Genomic DNA, 24,104 nt, shown 5'->3' on the forward strand with positions numbered 1-24,104 from the left:
ACATTTCTAGTTTTATAGATGATGTGATTCATTTAATTATTGAAAAATATTTATTGAGCATCTATTATATGTCATGTTCTATTCTAGGCCTTTGCAATGTAGGGTAATAAACAGATAAGTTCCTACTCTCAGAAAGCTTATATGTGTGATAGACAGAAATAGTAAATAAATGAACAAATTAAAAATGAATATATATAAAAATGAGTATATATATATCATGTGCTGATTAATAATCACTTGAATAATTAATAATGTACTTTAGGTTATAAATTCCTTTTTAGAACACTTTTTCCCTTTATTGTTTTCTGAAGGTTTAAGAATAATTATGTTTTGCTGGGGCTTCTTAAGAGATTTTCACCATTTTGCATTCCCATAATAGTATTTTTTTTAAAGTAACATTTATTTTTTCTTTAAAGTTAGCATGTGCATATATAGGAAACTAAAAAATACAAGCAAAGAACAAAGGCATCCATAATCACAAGCAGTTTATAGTCTGTCTATAATAGTATTTTTTATAACCACAAGTATGTGTTATTTCTGCAGTTAGAACAAATACTGGTAGTAATCACAGCAACCAAATCAAAATATTTTATTACTTTTTAATGATCTGCTTTTTAAAAATTGTATGAGAGAGAGAGAGAAACTTTGTTGTTTTACTTATTTGTGCATTCATTGATTATTATGTGCCTTGACCGGAGATCAAACCCACAATCTTGGTGTATTTGGACAATGCTCTAACCAACTGAGCTACCCAGCCAGGGCCCCAAATATTTTCATAGTATGGTTTTGAATGAGATAGTAAATTCGTTTTCACGTAATTTTCTCTATTTGCATTTTGTGTCCGCCACAGCTTTGAATGGCGAGTCACATAGTGTAAATCAGTATCCATCTATAGTCCATCAGGGACGTTTTTCCTTCCCAACATGTTCTTCACAGCAGCCTTTACATCTTTGTTCCGAAGACTGTAGATGAGAGGATTGAGCATGGGAGTCATCACTCCATAGAAGAGGGAGATGAGGGCCTCAGTGATGTCTTGATTATCTGTACCAACAGACTCTTTAGACTTGGGCTTTGCATACATGAAGAAAATGGTTCCATAGAATATAATCACCACTGTCAGGTGGGCTGAACAGGTGGAGAAGGCCTTACGTTTTCCTTCAGTGGAAGGGATCCTCAGAATAGCAGCAACAATAAAAATGTAAGAAATGGAAATTGCTAGCAATGGAATAACCAGAAAAATCAAATTTGACCCTGCCATGCTGATCACATTGATTGAAATATCAGCACAGGCCAGTTTCAGGATAGCCAGAATTTCACAGACAAAATGGTTAATGACATTGTTAGCACAGAATGGTAATTGCATTGCGAGAGATGTCTGCACCACTGAGTCCACGAGCCCAGAGACCCAGGACCCAGCTGCCATGAGCATGTAGGCACCTTTGCTCATGATGACAGGGTATCTCAGTGGGTAGCAGATGGCCACATAGCGATCAAGTGCCATCATGCCCAGAAGCATACACTCTGTGGTCCCCATGGCAAAGGAGAGAAGCATTTGCACCATGCACCCAGAGAATGAGACATGTTTCCTTACTGTCAGAAAGCTGTCAAGAATTAGTGGGACAGAGGAGCTTGTGTAGCAAATGTCCAGGAAGGAAAGATTACAGAGGAAGAAATACATGGGGGTGTGCAAGTGAGAATCATAGATGATTACTGAGATGATAACTCCATTTCCCAGCAGGATCATCAGGTACATCCACAAAACTAGCACAAATAAAACTGTCTGGAGCTTTGGGTGGGCGGAAAGTCCAGCCAGGACAAATTCTGTCAATATGGAGTCATTGGTCCTTTCCATATCATGTATACCATTTCTCCAAAAGACTCTCTGGATGACCGAACAGAAATCTGTTAAAACATTGTAGGTAAGCGCTCCTCCTTTAAGAAGCATATTCAGTTACTGTATGTAGTTCTGTATTTGGATGCAACAGTATAACTCTGGGACAAAAATCGTAAAATAAATGATAATACTGAGAACATAGAACCCATTTCCATCATCCTGCTCAGTTACAGCTGATGCATTGGATTTGAAGCATGTTCCCCATTCTACAAGAATACCCTCCTTTCTCTCTTACGTTTGCCACTGGAGATGAATATTAGTTGCCAATTAACATGTTATTCTCAGTTGATTTCAATAATTGATATTACCTGACGGAATCCTGTATGTATTTGAATGCTTGACCCAAGGCTACAAGGCTGACTTATCCTCCAGGAACAGTAGACCTACCATCCTGTTAGGAGACTATGAAAATATTTTGATTTCTTTTAAAATCTGAATAAAGCAATGAATTTTTAAGTTTTAATACATAGTATTAGTATATTTATCTTTGTGCCAATGCAGATATAAAGTGTAATATTATTGCATGGAAGAAAGAGCCCATAAAGGCAAAGTGCCATAGGCCCATCAAAATCATAATGCAGTGCTGTGTGGTTAAGTCACTTTCTAGAGCTCAGTATGTTGTGCTGGTGTATATGCAGTCATTACATATATGCATACAGTTTCATTGAGGACAGGTGCCTTATTGAAAGGACATATATTTATATTACTTCAGTATCTACTTCAATTTGATGAGGAATTTTGTGTTCAAATACATACATACATACATACACACATAAATGTTTTTTAATAGAAATGAATTGAAAGTATTTACAAAGTCAATTTAATAATGAAGAGTGATGTAATGTGTATTGTAGGCTACATTTGTTTATTTTTACTTTATGTAAGAACTATAACTTAGGGATCAACTGTAATAACTACTTTTATTAAAAATGTATACATTTAATGAAGTCAGTGACATGCAAACATTATTTTTTAGCAAATAAAATTTACATGGAAGCATAAAATAGGAAACAAACTAAAAGGAGAATTTTTCTGGTCAAAGTTACACTGCTTTGCAGGGAAGGAAAAAGCACTATCTTTTAGTACCTTTTTCACTCTTCCTCCCTCAATTTGGTTTCCAAGGGGCGTAGTTTGAACACAAATGCGGTAAGTGTGGAGTAATATTGATAAACTGCATTTTAATAATTTTATTATCAAATAAAATAGTAATATGTGTATTGATTAGTCTATGCCATATATATTTCTAAGTGATTTTTATGCATATGAATCCAAGGAATTAAGAACTTTTATTGTATGCTTATGGATTTTTCTTATTAGCCTTTCTTAAATATTTGCTAAACATCACCAGTAAATCATAACATGAGTAGACTGAAGAAAATAAAAAGCAATTATTTTGTGAGATGCAAGAAATAAATTTGGTGAAGGTCAATTCACAATTTTTATATAAACTATTTGAAGTTTAGAAATAAAAGGTAAATTCCTAATCTTAAAAGGAAACCATACACCAAAAACCAGTAGCAACTTATTATTTAGTAATAATTAAGACAGTTTATACATTTTCATTAAGATCTATAATAAGGATGCCCATTCTTACAGCTACTATTTAACATAAGTAATCCTGTTCAAAATCACAAAATAATAAATGTCAGAAGTAGCAATAAAAGGAGACTGAAAAATTTATAAACCTAATGAGAAAAAATTAGTAAGATTCTGGATGTAAGATCAATGGAAAAATCAGTAGGTCTCTTTATATTAGCAATAAATGATTAACAAACATAATGGAAATTAACATAATAAAAATATGAAGCATCTGTGTTTTATCTTAAAGCATGCACAAAATATTTATATAAATCATTTAAAAATTATAAATAGCCTAATAGACTGATTAACTGAAAGGGTAAACATGTTAATAAATGGTATAAAAATATAATTCCCCCCAAATTAATCTATATATTCAATTAAATACATTCAAAATTTTAGTTAGCTTTGTTTTGAGGAATATGAGTACTCATTCTAAAATTTATATGGAAGAATAAAAGTACACACCTTGAACAATTAAATTTATAAAAGAAAAATAGGTATAGCATCCATATTTGAAACACACTGTGAGTCACAGTAATAAAAATATTATTATAATGGTTCAGGGACATTTAAACAGCCTGGTAGAGAAGAAGAGATCTCAGATACAGACACATGATTGTATGGGAATGACAATGTCATAAAACTCACCCCAAAGCAATGGGGAAATAACAGCTTAGTAGAACATGTTAGGAAAATGCTCTTATATGTGAAAAAAGATAAAATTAGATTCTTAGATTACCATACATAAAGGTGGAAACCAGATGGATTAACAATTTACATGTAAAGGAAAAGACAGTATAAAATTAATAAAAGACTAGAAAATCTCATATGAACTTATAGTGGAGGAGAAAAACTTATAAAATATAAAGCTTTATGCCAGTAGAAAGTTAGTCAAAAGATAGAAATCAGTGATTCACAGAAGGGTTTTTCTAAGTGGCTGACAGGTATATGGAGAGATTCTCACACTTAGAGAATCTGAAAAATGCTCATTAAACGTACATGAGATATCATTCATTTTTTACTAGAAAAGTAGATGATACCAAATATTGGCAAGCATGTGAGGAGGTAGAATCTGGTGGGAGTGTACACTGGGATGCTGGAAAACAAACTCTCTGGATGTATTTAAGTTCAGTAGGTCCCAGTGATTCCAGTCATGAGAATATGTCCTAAATAAGTTCTTGCTCAGGACCATAAGGGGATAGCATAAGGATACTCATCACTGCATTGTTTGTGGCAAAGAAGTGGTTGGAGGTGATCTGGAATCCATCATCAGAGGAATGCTTCTACTGCGTGTGAGCATGCAGTATGCAACAGCTTACAGAGTGAGAAGCAAATGAACCGGATATTTATGTAGCAACATAAATAGGTCCCTGGAAAAGTGTTTAAAAAAGGAATCGATATTGTGATTTATAGCACAATAAAATTTATATATAAATTCAAAGTGAATATTTTATAGGGGAGCACACATTTTTTAGGAACAAATCAAAGACATACTTATAGATTGATATCTTACCCATAATTTAAACAAACAATATTTACAAGAGGAAAAGATGGGATATTATGTCATTTATATACCTCTGAGCCTGAGGAATGGTTTCCTTTCCTTGATTTGAGACCAGTTTTCTTTCTTAATGGCTGTCTCACTTTACAACTTCAAGAAATTCTATTTTTGCAATAATCTGCAGGACAAAGGGAGGAGATATTAGTGAGATTTATACAGTAAGCCAGGTGCTGTCACTGTTTTCTTCCAGTTTGTACTTACCAGTTTATTCCTCAGGTAAATGGATAGATGAGTTTATTTAAAATGTTCTAAAAAATAATAATAAAATAAAATAAAATGTTCTGACTCTCAGGCCCAGAGTTTCTAGCTCAGTCTCGGAGGGTGGTGGGAGGATGATAACCCATAGATTCTTGAGGACTTTGTGGTTATCTAAGTCTTTCTCTAGATTTTGAGCTCCAGAAACATCCTCCAAAAGACCAGCCATTACTACAGCAAGACATTTTATATTCTTTTTTGGGTGAGCCAGAGAGTGGTCCAATATTTGCAGCAAACCAAAGTTAGGACTGTAAACATGGGAAATTAAAAACTTTCCAAAACTCCAGGGAGAATGCAGTTAGATCCAATTATATCATATAATTGGTATATCCTTATTGCAACATAAATAAGACATTTACATCACTGTCTATATCACCATAGTGATTTTGAAGATTTAAAAACTCAAACAGAAAAACTCTTTAATAAGTATTGTTTTTTCTTTTCTGAAATTACCTGAAAATGTCCTATGATTAATCATATATATTGCCTTCATTGGCATAGAATTTTCAAGTATTTGCAGTTGTTCTCAGAATATTACCATAAGTTAGTACAATGTTCCTATTATACAGATGTAGAGCCTGAGACTCTGAAAGTTGAAATATTTTGCTGAATGTTGTCCAGCCAGTATAAGAAAGGGTAAAAAAAAAATCTCAAATCCAGCCTTTATGACCCCAGCTGCTGCAATCTACTTGCAGCGCTGCCTCCTTGCTCACAATGAGATCCTGAGATGAGCTTTTCATACCCCACTTTGCAACAAGTGCAGGAAAAGTTAGAAGATTTTATTAATTTAAACTAACAATGAAATTTCAATAAAAAGTTAAAACTAAACTTTTTTTCCCCTCTAGACCCATGTAAAAGTTAAAGCATGTGGAACAGAATGTAAACTTATATAAAAAAATTATCTATACTAATAAAAGGGTAATATGCTAATTAGACCAGATAGACAGGATGTCCTTCCAGACAAAGACATGGTGGTGGGGGCTTAGGAGAGGCAATTAGGGGCAATCAGGCCGGCAGGGGAGAGAAGTTAGGGGTGATCAGGCCAGCAGGGGAGCAATTAGGGGCATCAGGCAAGCAGGCAGAGGGCTTAGAGGCGATCAGACAGGCAGGCAGAGGCGGTTAGGGGTGATCGGGCAGGCAGGCAGGTGAGAGGTTAGGAGCCAGCAGTCCCGGATTGCAAGAGGGATCCCGGATTGGAGAGGGTGCAGGCCGGCTTGCGGGACCTGCCTCCCCTCCCCGCATGCCCCTCCCCCCCCGCCACACGCACACACCCCTTGCACAAATTCTGTGCACTGGCCCTCTAGTCTTTAATAACAAAGGTCTGCATTCAAACTCAACTTTTGTCCCAGAAATGAATCCTCCTTTCTCTATATTTTTTTTGTTAAAACTTTTTCAGATAAGCCTAATTTTTCAAATTAGTAATTTTTCTCTAATCTCCTACATATTTCTTCTTTAGTTCACTCTAAATGCTACAAGTTATTCTGTTCAGGTATCTGTCATTTAATGCTAATTAATAATAGACAATACCAACTGAGTGAGAGAAGTGGGCATTTTATGTACTTTATATGTATTTGATTTATATAATTCTTATTGCAATTAATGAGATATGTACTGTTATTATCTTTATCTTAAAGAATGAGTAATTGAGCAACAAAAAGATATTGTTCATTGCCTATAATATGTATATGCAACAAGTTTTCCTGCAGGGGCTGAAAACTGCTTAAAGGCAGACAACTTTCTGCTTTACTTTTCTCTATCACAGCAACATCTCAAGATGTGCCTTGAGCCCTGGCCAGTGTAGCTTAGAGACCGAGCATTGACCCATGAACCAAGAGATCACTGGGTTGATTCCTCATCAGGGCACCTGCCTGGGTTGTGGGCTTGACCCCCTGGGGGGGGGGTGCAGGAGGCAGTCAACCAATAATGTTTCTCATCATGTTTCTATCTCTTTATTCCTCTCCCTTCATCTCTGTCTATAAATCAATTTAAAAAACATATTTAAAAAAAGATGTTTCTTGAGCATGGTGGACACACAGGATATGTACTTGTAGGCAGATGGACTATTTTACCATATCCATTAGTTTCTCAAATGTGCTCTTTATTTTGTATACTATGAAATTATATGTTGATTTCATTTCTATAGTTTTTGCCTACAGTGGTACTTTCCACGGAAGGACCATTGGAAAAAAAAATTTTGAAAGGAGTTAGAGCTCAATTCTTCTTTCCCTAAACTCTTTCTCTGTTTTTCAAACCAGAAAAACTTGGAATCTATGTTTTATGTGTTACTCTGAATTTTTATTAACATATAACATTGTGTTGATATGATATAATTATATATTACAAAATGAATACCATTAGTAATCATTGTTGATGGAATGAAGATTGGTACAGTCACTATGGAAAACAGTATAGAATTACCTCAAAATATTAAAAATGAACGGCTTTATGTCCCAGCAATTCCACTTCTTGGAATATGTCCCAAGAAACCCAATACACTAATTAGAAAGAATATATGCCACCCCTGTGTTCATTGCAGCGTTATTTACAACTAGAGGCCCTGTGCACAAAAATTTGTGCACTTGTGGGGGGGGTGGGTCCCTCAGCCCGGCCTGTGCCCTCTCGCAGTCTGGGACCCCTTGGCGGATGTCCACCTGCTGACTTAGGCCTCCTCCCCAGGGGATTGGGCCTAAGCTGGCAGTCAGACATCCCTCTGGCAGCCTGGGAGGCCTCAGGGGATGTCCACTTGCCAACGGGTAGCAGGCCTAAGCTGCAGTCGGACATCCTTAGCGCTGCTGAGGAGGTGGGAGAGGCTCCCACCACCACCGCTGTGCTGGCAGCCGCCAGCCTGGCTTGTGGCTGAGCAGAGCTCCTTCTGTGGGAGCGCACTGACCACCAGGGGGAAACTCCTGCATTGAGTGTCTTCCCCCTGGTGGTCAGTGTGTGTCATAGTGACCAGTCATTCCCAGTCGTTCTGCTGTTAGGGTCAATTTGCATATTACCCTTTTATTATATAGGATAGCCAAGATTTAGGAACAGCCCAAGTGTCCAGCAGTAGATAAATGGATAAAAAAGCTATGATACATTTACACAATGGAATACTACTCAGCTGTGACAAAGAAGGAAATCTCACCTTTTGTGACAGCACGGATGGACCTGTAGAGTATTAGGCTAAGTGAAGTAACCATTCAGAGAAAGATAAGTACTATATGATTTTACTTACATGTAGAATCTAATGAACAAAATAAATTAACAAACAAAATAGAAACAGACTCATAGATAGAGAACTGACTGACAGCTGCCAGAGAGGAGCGGGGGTTGTTGGGCTGGATGAAAAAGTGAAGGGATTAAGCAAAAAATAATAATAACAACTCATAGACAGACAACTGTTAAATGACAATGCCTTTAATTCACACCAAATATCTGTTTATAATATCTAGATAATTTTTAATATGATTTTATTGATTTTTAGAGAGAGAGGAAGGGAGAGGGATAGAGAGATAGAAACATTGATGAGAGAGAAACATCATAGATCAGCTGCCTCCAGCATCCCCCCCCCCCCGCCACACACACACACACTGGGGATCAAGCCCAAAATCCTGGCATGTGCCGTGACTGGGAATCATGACCTCTTGGTTCCTGGGTCAATGAGACACACCAGCCAAGCTAGATCATTTTAAATTCTAGCGTTTTGTTTTGGTAATTATCATTTGAATGTGTAATTTCTTGCTTTGAATTCACCTTACTTTGGTAAACATATTTTGAGTTAAAGTGCTCTTTCACATTTTATAAAGTTAATTTGGTGATTATTTGCCTCTGTTTCCAAAGTTACATGGGTAGGAGAATGTCATTTCATTTTTATGCTTTAGTTTAGCTACAGTTTGTTCCCAACAACAATCTTAATTGTGTCTGTGGGACACTGTCCCTGACACACCCAAAAGTTTTTTCATCCCACAGAGCTATCCTTCCAACTTTAAATTGCTTTGGGAATTGGGGAGCAATTACAACTGTTACATTACAAATATTAATTCTTTCACATCTGTGGAATCTGGCATTGTTTGTTGAACCTGACCTTAATTCAGAATGCTGACATTAATACTAAGAAGAAAGTAACTGGTTCTTTTAGGAGGTAGGAATAATTTATCAGTAGAAAGGTAAGTCTTCAATACCATGAAACTGTATTTCAATCTACAGTAAAGCTGTTATTTAATATTCAATTCATTGTCAGCAAAATACAGATGTGAATCATTTTTATTATTTCATTATTATTTATAAAATCCTTAAAGCAATTTCTCTGTGCTATCTCATTATTTCCATATAATATCACAGCAAGAAAAGTAAAACAGGTATTTTTATTACCATTTTTAAAATGAAAAGACTGCAGCTCTAATTAGGAGCTCAGAACTTCAAACCAGACTTTTATTTTAGCCTGAGAGACTATTTCAGTATGTTAAATTAATGTCATATATATTCCATTAAAGACAGTTCCTTCTTATCCAGGGTTTCACTTTCCACGGTTTCAGTTACATAATGTAATTATACTTATAATGTCTTTTCGTATGTACTTTTCTTGTATCCAACTGAATTGTCAGCTTTGTAATGGCAGGCACTTTATTCTTTTATTTATTCTTTTGTGCTTAGAATATGACTGGATTAAAGGTTTGGCAAAGTGTAGCCCACTTTAAAAAACTTTGTCTTTCAATAATATTTTTTCTTTAGGATGTTTACAAACATGATATGAATATGGAGCTTCCTGTAAAACAAAAAAGTATGCTCTTGTCATTTTTCAGGATGGCATGCCCATCCATAATAAAGCAAAGAAAATCTATCTGGATCAGAAAAATCTGCATAATCTACCAATTTGGTGTAGGCTGAAGCCTTGTTACCCAAGTGTGTTCAGACCTGTTGCATAAGTATCACCTGGGCAGTCAGGATAAATGCAGAATCTCAGGAGCTGCCCTGAACACTAAAGCAGAATCTAGTTTTCAAGATACCCAGATGGTTCATATGTAGATGAGAGTTAGTGAATCTGTGAAGTAGACTTGATAGGAGCTTCGAGCTCCACTTACTGCTACCTTGTTAACTTTGGAGAAGTTCCATCTTTTATATTTGAAAAATGGGAATAATACAAGAGACTATATTTTATAAATCAAAGTGGTGTATATTTATATGAAATATTTAAACCTAATTTTCTTAGGTTGAATTAAATGAATCAATTATCAAGATACACTCTGAAGCCACAGAATAAAATAAGTGAAGAGACTGTGTAATGTTCTCTGAAGATTATCTATAACATTCATGTGGAGCTGATATATGCAATGGTCTCACAGAAGATACCCAGAGGGGCTGGAATATGAGATCAACTATGTTTAAACATGTTAAATGTCAGTTAATACCATTCAATTTATTATTAATTGTCTATAAAAGATATAATTAAATTGACTAATCTAAGGTATGCAGGCTGAGAAAGAAATATGCACCAAAAAATCAAAATTGCTGTGAAATTTTACCATCATTATTAATTCCAAATCTAATTTTCAGTGTTTTGCCATTTCCACTGCTTGCTTTCTGGGACAGATGAAGAAGTCAGGCTTATAATTAGTAATTAGTCAAGAGTTTAGAAATCTCAACCCAGGGACATGTCCTCAACAGCAGGAAATATTACTTCTGTGTCTGATCAGAGGTAGATCTTCATATATTGGCATTGGGTGCTGGTACTTCCATCTTTCCCAATTTCATTGTATTCTAGTTACATGCATTGTTGAAGATAACCAGATGTTAGAGCTTCAAGCAAACACTCCTTATAATCCATTCTAAAAAATGAATTCTTCAGGAAATTTTTACAAGTGTTTCTTGGCAGTGAATTCATTTTATGATGCATCTTTCTTCTGAAAGCAGATGACATGGATAAAATTAACCAGACATTTGTGTCAGAATTTCTACTTCTTGGTCTTTCTGGATACCCAAAGACTGAGATCATTTACTTTGCTTTAATTCTAGTTATGTATCTAGTGATTCTGCTTGGCAATGGTGTTCTGATCATAGTGAGCATCTTTGATTCCCGTCTTCATACCCCCATGTACTTCTTCCTGGGCAACCTCTCTTTCCTGGATATCTGCTATACATCCTCCTCTGTTCCCTCAACATTGGTGAGCTTAATCTCAAAGAAAAGGAACATTTCCTTCTCTGGATGTGCAGTGCAGATGTTCTTTGGGTTTGCAATGGGGTCAACAGAGTGTTTGCTCCTCGGCATGATGGCCTTTGACCGCTATGTGGCCATCTGTAACCCTCTGAGATACCCCATCATCATGAGCAAGGTGGTGTATGTTCTGATGGCTTCTGTGTCATGGCTCTCTGGCGGAATCAACTCAATGGTGCAAACATCTCTTGCCATGCAATTGCCTTTCTGTGGGAATAACATTATCAATCACTTCACATGTGAAATATTAGCTGTCCTTAAGCTAGCTTGTGCTGATATATCCCTCAATATTATCACCATGGTGATATCGAATATGGCGTTCCTGGTTCTTCCACTGCTGGTCATTTTTTTCTCCTACATGTTCATCCTCTACACCATCTTGAGAATGAAATCAGCCACTGGGAGGCACAAGGCCTTTTCCACCTGCTCAGCACATCTAACTGTGGTGATCATATTTTATGGAACCATCTTCTTTATGTATGCCAAACCCAAGTCTCAAGAACGGCCCGGGGAAGACAATTTGCAAACTTCAGACAAGCTTATATCCCTCTTTTATGGGGTAGTGACCCCCATGCTAAATCCTATAATCTATAGCTTGAGAAATAAGGATGTAAAAGCTGCCGTGAAATATCTGCTGAACCAAAAACCTACTCAATAAATATTTTCTATTCAGAAAATATAAGTCTGTGTATAATAGGTACAAAGGTGGACTCATAGGTAAATCAGTAAGAACCTCCTTGTGGAAAGAGAAATATATTTATTCTTCTCCTTCCCTAACCCTGTACAGCAAGAATTACTGAGAAATATAGTTCTCTATAAACTTAGCTTCCAATATGCTCTGATCCAGATCACACAAGGACAACGAATTCTATTAGCGTCTCACTCCTGGTGATATCTAAAATGAGGGTTTCTGTTATACTGTGTGGAAATATAGTAGAAACAGTCACACACAGTTTTGGAAGTAGAGAGGCAAGAGTACAAAATCTGTAATTACACAAACTACCTAAATGATATTGGATAGACTTTCTCTGTAAGCCATAGTTACCTTACCATGCAAAAGGAAATGACTAAAATCAGGTCCCAGTGGAGAAGGGACTCAGCATAGTACCAGCTTTGTAGTGCCCTAGAATTCCAGAATTGAAGCTAATACTCCAAGTTGAGGACTAAAAGTTACTACTAAGCACCTCTTTTACCTAAGCTAATAATGACAAGAGCTGGATAGTGTCCCCTAAAAATCACTCTGCTAATATACCACACCCTCCCTTGTCTTTCCCTCCATATCTATATAAAGAAAAGTTCAGGCCAGGAGAAGAAACTTCTACCTAATGGGGAGTGCCCCACAGAGTGGTGAGAGCTGTGTCCCTGCAGTCCCTGTGGAAGAATAGGAAAGTTGTTTTTTCCAATGCAAGCCACGTGAGGGTGTGCTACAAAAACACTCTTTTAAGGTTTTGGGTGTCTGCAAAGAAAGAGCATCTGGGTTTTGTCTTCAAGAATGAAGACCTGCTGAACTTTCAAGACTGCAGACTAGCAGAGAACTATCTAAAGGAGGGAAGAAAGTAGGTATTTTATGCCAAAATAAACATTTCAAATCTGTCTGAGATCTTCTCAAAGGATCCCAAGGAGTGGTAAAAACAGTGATCGGGGAAATAAAAACAGTTCTTTTATTCTCCAACGCATTGAAACTCTTCAATAAATTTATCATAGTTTTTCTTTTTTTCTTTTTTTTTTTTTTACCATCTAGCTTTCCCATAATCTCTTGGTCCATTGTGATAGCTAAGCTTTGATTTTATTTTCTTTCTTTCTTTTTTTAAATATATTTTTACTGATTACAGAGAGGAAGAGAGAGGGAGTGAGAGATAAAAACATCAATGATGACAGAGAATAATTGATTGGCTGCCTCTTGCATGCCCCCCACTGGGGAACTGACCCTGCAACCCGGGCATATGCCCTTAACCGGAATCAAACCCAGGACCTTTCAGTCCGCAGGCGTCAGCTCTATCCACTAAGCCAAACCGGATAGGGCTGATTTTATTTTCTTAATTTTACTCTTTCCTGTTTTAGAGCCACAACATGACCATATTCATATCTCCTACTCAGAGGCTGCGTTCTTTGCCAATCCACCTCCTATGGGTTGATCCAGGTTTCTACATAAATGATGTGGTCACTAAATTCTGCTGTTCTGCCACTGCTCCACCAGAATGAGAGTGTTGTCACCGCAGAAAACATTCAGCTGTTCCTCTCTCCTCTGGGTGGGTCCCATTGGCATTGCTTTGGGTTCTATACAGAAGGGCGTGTACCAGACCCTGTGGATGATGGCTTTTGAACTTCTAGTGCTTCTCCTCCTCCTTCCTCCCTGGAGGCCCTGCATTTGTATCTGATCCTTGTTTAATTCTCTTTAACTTTGATTTATGACAACAAGGCTTTAGGCATGTAAAATATTATTTAAATAATTTTAACCAACTCTTTAGCACCTTAGTTTTACTCTCCCCACCCCATAGCTTTTCAACTTTGAGTATAATGTTAAGCTGTGAACTTGTCATATATGGTCTTTGTTATGTTGAAGTACCTACTTTCTATACCTGATTTATTGAGAATTTTTATCATGAAAGTGTATTGAATTTTATCAGGTGCTTTTTCTGCATCTATTGAATAAATCATATGGTTTTAAATCTTCATTTTGTTTATATGGAGTTTCATGTTTATTGATTTGCAAATGTTGAATCATCCTTGCAACTCATGGATAAATCCCGCATGATCCTTTTAATGTGTTGTTGAATTTGTTTTTCTTATATTTTGTTGAGAATTGTTTTTATCTATGCTCACCAGGAATATTGGTCTGTATTATTCTTTTCTTGTAATGCCCTTACCTGGTATTGGTATGAGGGTGATGCTGTCCTTTTAAAAATAAATTTGGAAGCGTTCCCTCTTCTTCAGTTCTTTGGAAGATTTTTAGAGGAACTGTAATTAATTTTTTTTTTAGATATTTGGCAGAATTCATCATTGGAACCATCTGGTCCTGGACTCTTCTTTGTTGGGAGGGTTTTTTTATTATTGATTTACTCTCTTTCCTCATTACTTCACTCTTCAGATGAACATAACACAATCACACGCAGCAATTTTACATTTTATTTCCTCCTTTCATGTAATTGATATCATGTTTCTGTATTGTTTTTCTATTAACAAATTTCTGTGGTATTAGTTAATTCATACTACTTTTACCTTTATATACTAGTAATAAAAGTGATTTACATGCCACCATTGCAGTATATATTTATATTTATCATTAGCAGTGAGGTGCATATTTTATATACTTTCAGGTCCCCAGGTGGATGAGGTTGCCTTCAGGACCTTAGTCAATATTGCTAGTTTTAGGGTCCACAGACAGTGGGCTTTTTATCAGGTGCACTGATGCATGTAGCCCTCAGGTCCCTGGGAGGGTTCCCAACAGGGCCCTGGGCTGGTCCACTTTTTGACTGTGGCTGTGAGGAGCTGGAACCAGTTTATGTACCCTTTCAAGATCTGCAGTGGAACCTAGGTCAAGTGCTTACCTCCAGAGACACAGACTAAAAGTGTGTGCGAACAGTACTTCTCTTTGGTTGCAAAGGTTCTAGTTCCTTCTAGAGAAACTGAGGTCAGCAGGTCTACCTCCAGGGATTTAAACAAGCATGTCTCTAGGTGGGCCCCTGGTGGGCAGCGACTTTTCCAGCCTGAAGGGACTGGAACAGATGTATAGGCCAATTCAGGATCTGCAGCCAGACAGAGGTTGGAGGGCTTTCCATGGAGCACAGAGAGAGTGTGTCTCCTGCCTAGTCCCTGGACAAATACTCCTGTTGGCTAAGAGCAGCTGGAGCCAGGTCACGGCTACTTCAGGGCCACAGCCAGGAGTGAGGTCGGTGAGCCTGTTACCTGTGGCATGGGAGGCATGACTGCTGATGGGTCCTTTGGCAGATGGTACTGGTGGCAGGATCGAAGCCAAACAGTGTTGTAGCCACGTCCACAGGGGAACAGGGCTGGTTCTGGGTTAGTGTGTGAAACCATAGTCCGTAGTTGGTGAGTCTCCTGCTTGGGCATGGGCCTGCCTTCTGAAAATGGCCCTCCAGATTCCATCTATTTTGCAGTGAAATGTAGCATCTTTTGGAAAATTACAGCCAGAATCTGTGTTAATATCTGTAACATAGCTTAATAGATTGTTTGAAACACTTTAATTTGATAATATACCATCTCTCTATCTGAATTCATTCCCCAAACTAACCATTCTGGATTATTTTTAGTTTACTTTTTGGCCTTAAACATTTGAATTCACTTTTACCCTATAAGTTTATTTATATTATTGATTATCTGTATTTCATCTCATTCCAAAAAAGGTTCACGATAGCATTCTGCATGACATTAACCTTTCTAAAAGAATGAAGATAAACTAAGCAAAAAAGTTAAATGGCAATGCATTTAATTCACAACAAATATCTGTTTTATTTAATTTATAATATCCGGACCATTTTCAGTTCCAGCATTTCACCTTGGAACTTATCATTTGAATTAAGATATTACTTTGAATTAACTTTGCTTTGGTAAGCATATTTTGGATTAAAAAGTTATGACATTTTATAAAGTTAATTTGGTGAACATTTATTCTTGTTTCCACAAGGTGCATGGGTTGGAGAATGTCACTTTATTTTTGTGCTTTAGTTCTGTCACAGTGTATTCCTAACAGCCATCTTAATTGGGTCTGTGGGACACTGTCCCTGACACACCTGAAGTTTTTTCATTCCACAGAGCTATCCTTCCAACTTTAAATTGCTTTGGGAATTGGGGAGCAATTACAACTGTTGCATTACAAATATTTATTCTTCCACATCTGTGGAATCTGGCATTATTTGGTGAACCTGACCTTAATTTAGAAGGCTGACATAAATACTAAGAAGAAAGTAACTGGTTCTTTTAGGAGGTGGGAATAATTATCAGTAGAAAAGTAAGTCTTTAATACCATGAAACGACAATCTTCATTCCATAATTTAAGCTATTATTAAATATGGATTTAAAATGTGAATAGCGTGAGGAAATATGGATACTAATTTATTATTGTTACCAAATAGCTATGATTTATTATCATTGTTATTTCTATGTAATGCCCATTAATTCATAAAGCAGTTTTCATATGCTACTGAATTTTTCTCAAAACAAAGCTGGGAGAAAAGTAAGTCAGGTATTTTTATCACTACTTCACAAATGAGAAAACCGAGACTATATATTAGAAGAAAAGAACCTTAAACCTAGACCTTTCTCTTCTAAGCCCCAAGTACTTTTTCATTACGTTCACCTCATGCTACATCCATTCACATGAGTACAACTGAGTGACCTTCTGTACTGGCATTGTCTATATACGACAGCATTATTTTAGTGCTGACTGAAGGAGAGTTTTTAAAACATCAGATCTTGCTGCAAATGAATAACTTGGGCATATTAAAATTTTCTTGAGTATGAATCCACAAATACTACGCAGGCAAGTTGCTTAAGAACCTAGAATGTACACTTTCACCAATTTAGCCCAAACCCAACGTATGCAGCCACTTTGTTAGGCTCTAGGTATAGAGGGATGAGCAAGACAGACACACGCCTTTCCTCCTGCCTCTCTTTTTTGTACAGTACACAAAGTAACCAATTGAAATTTCTGGGAGAAGGAGAACAAAGGCAACAAGACAGAACTGTCTCAAGGTGGGTTTGAACTGGTGAGGGAATTTCTGCCTAGGAGGGGAAGGCTTGGAGTCAGTGGCAAGAAAAGTGGTTTAAGTGGCCCAAGATACATTGTCATTACATTTTTCTGGAAGTGGAAGCCAACAGGCTCTCCAGGCCTGCACCCCAAAGGGGCTGGACCTGGATCACCACCACGTTTCGTGGTAAGCCATGTTTGGTATCTTCTTTCGTGTTCATGCTGGGGCTGATCAGAGTACTCTTGTCCCTATCTGAGGCGTCCCTTGGCCAATTTCTGACCCCACTTGGAGGAACTTTGCTTTATCCTAGGAAGTTGTGTAGAGTGAGTGTAGAATCATTTCACAGGTAATGGAGTGTTCGGGGACATATCATTTAGTCCCACAGCCCTGAATCTTCCATCATGGTAAGAAGTACTCACAGGTTGGATCACTTTGGCCACATTCTGTCTTTAACATTTGAAAAAAAAATAGGGATGATGAGAAGAATAATTTGGGTTTTGTAAAGTCAAAAGTGTTACACACACAAATATATTTAAACTTTATTATAGTTTTCTCAGGTACATAAATTACGAACAACTTGGAAGTCACAGAATAAAATAAATGAATAGTGACTATTGTTCTTTAAAGGTTCTCCATCATATACATGCATAGTTGGTCTACACACTGATCTTGCAATAGGAACTAACAAAATAATAAGAGTGGGCTATAACTATGAGATCAACAAGTAACTTTACCTTTGAGCAGATGTTAAATTACAGTGTACAAGGTTTAATTTACTATAATCAAATGTTTGCCCTATAAAAACACACAATTTAACTGACTCAAAGGAGATACAGAATTTCAGGTAGACAAATACTCATGAAAACCAAATTTGCTTTACATTTTTGAAAATTTCTAATAAACACAGACTCAAAATTCCAGTATGTTGTCTCCCTCACCACTCCCTTACTGAACCTGACTAAATGAAGAAATCAGGTTTGTTGTCTGAAATATTCTAAGGTTTCTTAGAAAACTCAACTTAGGGTGTGGTGTCATCAACAGAAAGGTTGCTTCTGAGTTTGCTTCTGATCCTAGTAGATCTGAACACATTAGACACAGGGCAGAGGATTTTCAACATCCCAGGATCATTTTATTCTGGGCACGAACTGTTGAAGACAACAACATATGTCAGGAGCAGATGACAGAAGTTAAAGAAAACACTCTTTCTGTGTCACCCTAGAGTAAGACATCTGTTACATTTGTTGCTTGGCAGTGAAAATATTTTATGTTAGATCTTCTTTTGATATCCTGAAAGCTGGGACATGGATATAACAAACAAGACATTTGTGAAAGAATGCATTCTTCTGGAACTCTGGTTACCCAAAACTTGAGATCATTTACTTTGCTCTAATTCTAGTTATGTACCTAGTGATTCTGATTGGCAATGGTGTTCTGATCATAGCGAGCATCTTGGATTCCCGTCTTCACACCCCCATGTACTTCTCCCTGGGCAACCTCTCTTTCTTGATATCTGCTATACACCCTCCTCTGTTCCCTCAACATTGGTGAGCTTAATCTCAAAGAAAAGGAATATATCCTTCTCTAGATGCGCAGTGCAGATGTTCTTCTGGTTTGCAATGGGGTCAACAGAGTGTTTGTTCCTTGAAATGATGGCCTTTGACCACAATGTGGCCATCTATAACCCTCTCCATCATCATGAACAAAGCAGTATGTGTACTGGTGGCTTCTGTGTCATGGATATGGATTGGCAAAGAGTACAGCTCTTAGCTGGGAAATTGGCTCTAAAACCAATAGGAAAGAGAAAAATTAGGTAAAAAAATAAGGGCGAAATGAGGTGTCAGAATGGTTGGTGATGTGAACCAATGATATGCTATGCTCAGTCATGGCAGAAGAATCTACAATAAAGTATTTTTAATAGGTTTACTGAGGAGTTTCAACTCACTGGGGTATAAAATGAAGTGTTTTTCTCTTCCCAGTTGCTAATTTCAGCCCTCTTTCAAAGCCTAAAAAACATTTCAGACAAGCTAAAAAATGTCTGGTCGTCTTCAGCTCTAAAATACCCACCCTCCAGCTCTTCTCTAAACTAACTTCGTCAACAGCCCAGAGAGCAAAAGCTCAGCAAGCCTCCATTCATCAAGCTAGACATCAGTTCTCTTTGCAGGCACCTAAAACTGCAACCACTCTTCTGTAGCAGAGATAGACAGAGATACCTATTACTTGGGTTATAACGTCATCTGGTGTTCACTGTACAGTATAACTTGATTCAGGGAGTTAGGACATATTGTTAACATAATTTAAAAACATGTAAAAAGAGGAAAAGGAGCTCTCGGCTGAAATCATAACATGGCCCTGCAGGTGCTTAGTTAATATTTTACTTTGACATATTCTAGAAGTTCCTGGGAGCAGCATGAAAGACGTACTGATAAAGGGCGCTGAGGCAGGTGGCCCCCCAGAGGTCTCGGGGACCTCTATGCATGGGTGCACTGTGAGGGAAGTGACCTGATGAATATGTGGGTCGAGGGGGGTTTTTTGTTTGTTTGTTTGTTTTTGAGTTTTTTTGATGCTTTACTGATCTCCTCTAGAGAAGACAATAATTCATCCCCAACTAAACATGGCTGGCTGAAAAACATTACACCTCCCCAAAGAAGAGTTACGATCAAGGGAAAGACAACTTCATCTTCTTAGCGGTATGGCTGTTACTCACGTTGAAGACTCCATGGAGCCATGTTTTCCAGGGGGGGGGGGAGGGGATGAGCATTGAACTAAGACAGGATTTCTGTAGAGGAGAATGTATTAGTTTGGTAGGCTGATGTAACAAAATACCCCAGACTAGGCAGCTTAAATAGCAGACATTTATATTTCTCCCAGTGCTGCAGCCTGCAAGTCCAAGATCAAGATGTTGTCAGGCTTAATTTCTCCTCTGAGAAGACCTGCCCCGAGGCCTCTCTCCTTGGTTTGCAGATGACTGCCTCCATTGTGTGTGTTCACGTGGTCCTCCCTCTAAATGCACCTGTCTGGTGTCTCTGTGTATCTAAATTTCCTCTTCTTATAAGGACATCATTCATATTGGATTAGGGCCCACCCTAATGAGCTCATTTTTACTTGAATATCTCTTTAAAAACCTTGTCTCCAAAATCTGGTCACAGTCTGAGGTACTGGAGGTTAGGACTTCAAAATATAAATTGTGGGAGACAAAAAGGTATGGTCTGTTGGCATCTGGCTATTTTATACTTGGTCAGGAATTTAATCAGAGTCTAGTATTAAGGCTTGTACCTGGATGTGGAAGAAAGTAGGGGGTTCTGTGAAGTAATCTGCCCACCCAAATCCATACTGACCAGCTCTCTAAGTTCTAGTGAGTTTACTTTCTAGGTAGTAATGAGCATATCCTCCTGACAAACTTCCTGGCATCTTTCTTGAAATGGGACAACTGCAAACAGATGCATTAGGCAGGTGCAGTGGTCATGGTTGACAGCTGAGTGCACAGAACTGTGTTTGCACTGCATTTCCTAAAAAGTAAAAATGGCATTGCCTTGTCCCCGACCTCATGGCCTGAGGATTTCAAAGTAGTATCATTTCTGTTTTCCAGTATAATTTTTGGTTTGTTAGGGTTTTCTAAGTCTGGCATAGAAGCTATATTTTAAAAAATCATGTTTCCAAAAAAAACTTCTGAGGAGAATGCCAAAGAAATGTGGCCAAAAATATTGGAAAAATTAAAGGCATTTTTCATCCAGAACCAGGAACATGGGGCAACACCAGAGGTTAGAAAGTCTAGAGAGATGAAAGGTAGTAGTAATGGATCCAAACGAACAGGAGGAGGCCTGTTAGTGAGTAAACACAAATGGGTGGACCTTTGAATAGTTCTGAATAGAATGAATACATAGTCATCACAAAAGTCATGCTCCTGCAAACTGGCACAAGATAACAAGCGAGGGAAGGCCACACTGGCCTGCCCTGTGTAAAATAGAAAGCAGCTCTGGTGTGAACTCTGTACTCCTGCATTTTTCTAAGTATAGTTTGAATTATGTAGCCCTTCAAAAAGACTGAGTTTAAATTTAAGCTTTATACTGTTATAATCCTCTATTTTCACTAGATGGCAACAGAGACTAACTTGTGTATAAGCTGCCCCACTGTAAAGCCTCAGAAAGAAAACAGAAACGCACTGGTTTGCTTTCCTCCCTATTGTTATTAATATTAACAAGTAGTGAAAAGAAGTTGTTCTACTCATATTTTTGTTCAGAAGATTTTAAAGCAAACTATTGAAGAGAGTTGGTAGTGTCTTATGTCTAAGATTAAATACTAAGTAATAGTTCCGTGCTCAGCATTGAGCTGGAGGCTGTGGGGAATAGAAATAGAGGCTTCATCCACGCCCTTGAACTCCCTATTTCTTCCATCTATGCATCAGTCAATAGATCTTTTGTCTTGCCAATGCATAGGGTAAACAATAGGAAAGCTCTAGAGGAGCACCTGTGGCTCTAGTGCTACTCCTGCTTCTGCTTGGTGTGCTCACAAGAGACCAGGATAAAATACAGCATTGGTTTCAATGCAAGTGATTTTTAAATAGAGTTAAAAATAAATAAATAAATAAATGTGGTTTTTTTTTTTATATATATTTTATTGATTTTTTACAGAGAGGAAGGGAGAGAGATAGAGAGTTAGAAACATCGATCAGCTGCCTCCTGCACATCTACTGGGGATGTGCCCGCAACCCAAGTACATGCCCTTGACCGGAATCGAACCTGGGACCTTTCAGTCCGCAGGCTGAGGCTCTATCCACTGAGCCAAACCGGTTTTGGCAATAAATAAATGTTAATAGTTATATATGTGGCTCATATTTGTATCCATTGGACGCTGCTGGACTGTCATGTAGCAATGGTAAGTTATTTTTGAAGCTTTAGCCAAGGCAGAACTCAAGGTCATCCCATGATTTCAATGGGGGTGGGAGTGAGGTAGTGGCTTGTCTTGACAAGACAGACACTGTTGTTTCCAATCAATAACTTTAAAGAAAGTGTTTTAGTTTGCTAGGGCTGCTGTAACAAACTATTGCAAACTGGCCAGCTTAAACAACAAAAAAGTGTTATCTCACAGTTGTGGAGGCTACAAATCCAAAATGAAAATGCCAGCAGGGTTGGTTCTTTCTGAGGGATGTGAGAGAGGATCTGTTGTTCCATGTCTCCTGGCTAGTTTCTGGTGGTTTGCTGGCCATCTTTGGCTTTTCTTAGCTTGGTATTCCTTGACACCACCCCAATCTCTGCCTACATCTTTGTTCTTCCTGTGTCCATTTCTGTATCCAAGTTTTCCCTTTTTATATGGATACCAGTCTTATTGGATTAGGGGCCTAGCCTACTCCAGTATGACCTCATCTTAACTAATTGCATCTGCAGTGGCCCTATTGCCAAATAACGTCACATCCTGAAGTACAGGGGGCTAGGACTTTAACGTACTATGTGTATTTGAGGAACACAAGTTCAATGTTTAACAGAGGCTTTAAAACTAGCTCCCAAGAAGCTAGTATAAGTATCCTCTGATAGATTTCCTTTGTGTGTGTATGTGTGCCAGGGGTTAATTTCATGAGATGGAACAATGTTCTCCTCTGTAGAAATGTATAAAATGTACTATGGAGTATTTATACTAAAAAGCAATTATAATTATGTTTTCCCCTTCTCTCTCTCTCTTCCTTCTTCCTCCCTCCCTCCCTCCCTCCCTCCCTCCCTTCCTTCCTTCCATCCTTCTCTTCCTAATTATGATTATATTTTTGCACAATGATGTTAATATTACATTTGGTACATGACTGGGAAATATTGAATCAGTAGAAAATAGGAGGGGCTTAAAAGTAGGAAAGTATAGGAGAGGTTTATAGCTTATCAAAATAGCAGTCAAACTTATATTTAAACAAAAAATGACAACATAGAGCCTTATTAAGTTATGAATAACTAAATTTTCTATAACAGATATTCTAAGGTTTTTTTTGGCCAAATGGACTTAAACTTTTGTGGGTTTTTGTTTTTTTTTTAGTATTGAAGGACACTCTAGCTAGCTGCTTCCCTCATAGGCAAGGCAAGGCAAGGTACTCCTAGTAACATCATTTTTATGCTGTTTGCTATCCAAGATGAAGCCCATTAGGGAAGGACATGGCCTATAGCAGCCAAACTGACCATGAGGAAGAATGCTCACAAACAGGATGCTGGTGAGTGACTGCTTCAGCAAGCGCATTAGTCAGTCATGGCTGAAGAATAGCTTTCATGTGAAGGCTCAGTTTTCAGCAGAGAACTCTGATCTGGGTAAGGCATGCTTTCTGTATTCAGGAGAATACTCTCATTCATATAGGCTTATTCAACAACCTGGACACACAGGTGCATTACAGTAGCTTGAAGAATGACCTGAATATCACTGTGAACAGGGCCAAAACCCAGGGCAAGTGCCAGAAACTTGCAAGTGAATGGTGGAGATCCTATGCCAGCTTGTGGGTGGTTCATTGCCTCTTTTTCCAAACCTTTTGACCATTCTGCTGGCCATGTTTATAGGTCAGGCAACTAAGGGCGGGCAGAACGCTCAGCACATACCTCCTGGATATATCTGAACACATTGCTGAGCATGATTGTCGTCATTATTAGTGTCCTCTTCTCCAATGAAGGGCAACTCTTGAATGTCCTCTATTAACCTTAATGTGCTCATTAACTCTTCAATTCATCAGCATGCTTAATTAATATTATTTAAATACTTAACTCTTCTTCCACTGGCTTAAATTAATTTTCAAAACTCAATTTTGCTTCATTCAACAACTTGTTAATATATGAACCAACTTTATTCCTGATTATAATTATATAATTTAGTCATGCAATGGAGTCATATTTCAGCAGAAAAAAAATCTTTCTAATTTGTATTTCAGATCAACTATACACCTTCAGAGAG

The 24,104-nt window shown here is 37.7% G+C and overlaps 2 protein-coding genes across 2 annotated transcripts; one reads left to right on the forward strand and one right to left on the reverse strand.

Moving 5' to 3' along the window:
- Positions 1-889: 889 nt before the first annotated feature.
- Positions 890-1,852, reverse strand: LOC139020456 (olfactory receptor 13C8). Its single transcript, XM_070430096.1, has one exon. It carries the CDS (start codon positions 1,850-1,852, stop codon positions 890-892), a length of 963 nt encoding a protein of 320 aa, XP_070286197.1.
- An 8,085-nt stretch (positions 1,853-9,937) lies between these two features.
- Positions 9,938-12,145, forward strand: LOC139020457 (olfactory receptor 13C3). The gene is made up of 2 exons (XM_070430098.1): positions 9,938-9,947; positions 11,184-12,145. Exon 2 carries the CDS (start codon positions 11,192-11,194, stop codon positions 12,143-12,145), a length of 954 nt encoding a protein of 317 aa, XP_070286199.1. The 5' UTR covers positions 9,938-9,947; positions 11,184-11,191.
- Positions 12,146-24,104: the final 11,959 nt, after the last annotated feature.

This window comes from Myotis yumanensis, unplaced genomic scaffold (assembly GCF_028538775.1).
Source record: "Myotis yumanensis isolate MYYU_CA2020_CCGP unplaced genomic scaffold, mMyoYum1.0.hap1 SCAF_12, whole genome shotgun sequence".
NCBI classification, from domain to species: domain Eukaryota; kingdom Metazoa; phylum Chordata; class Mammalia; order Chiroptera; family Vespertilionidae; genus Myotis; species Myotis yumanensis.

Coding starts and splice junctions, on each gene's coding strand:
- LOC139020456 (XM_070430096.1), bottom strand. CDS start 1,852: ATGGAAAGGACCAATGACTCCATATTGACAGAATTTGTCCTGGCTGGA.
- LOC139020457 (XM_070430098.1), top strand. CDS start 11,192: ATGGATAAAATTAACCAGACATTTGTGTCAGAATTTCTACTTCTTGGT.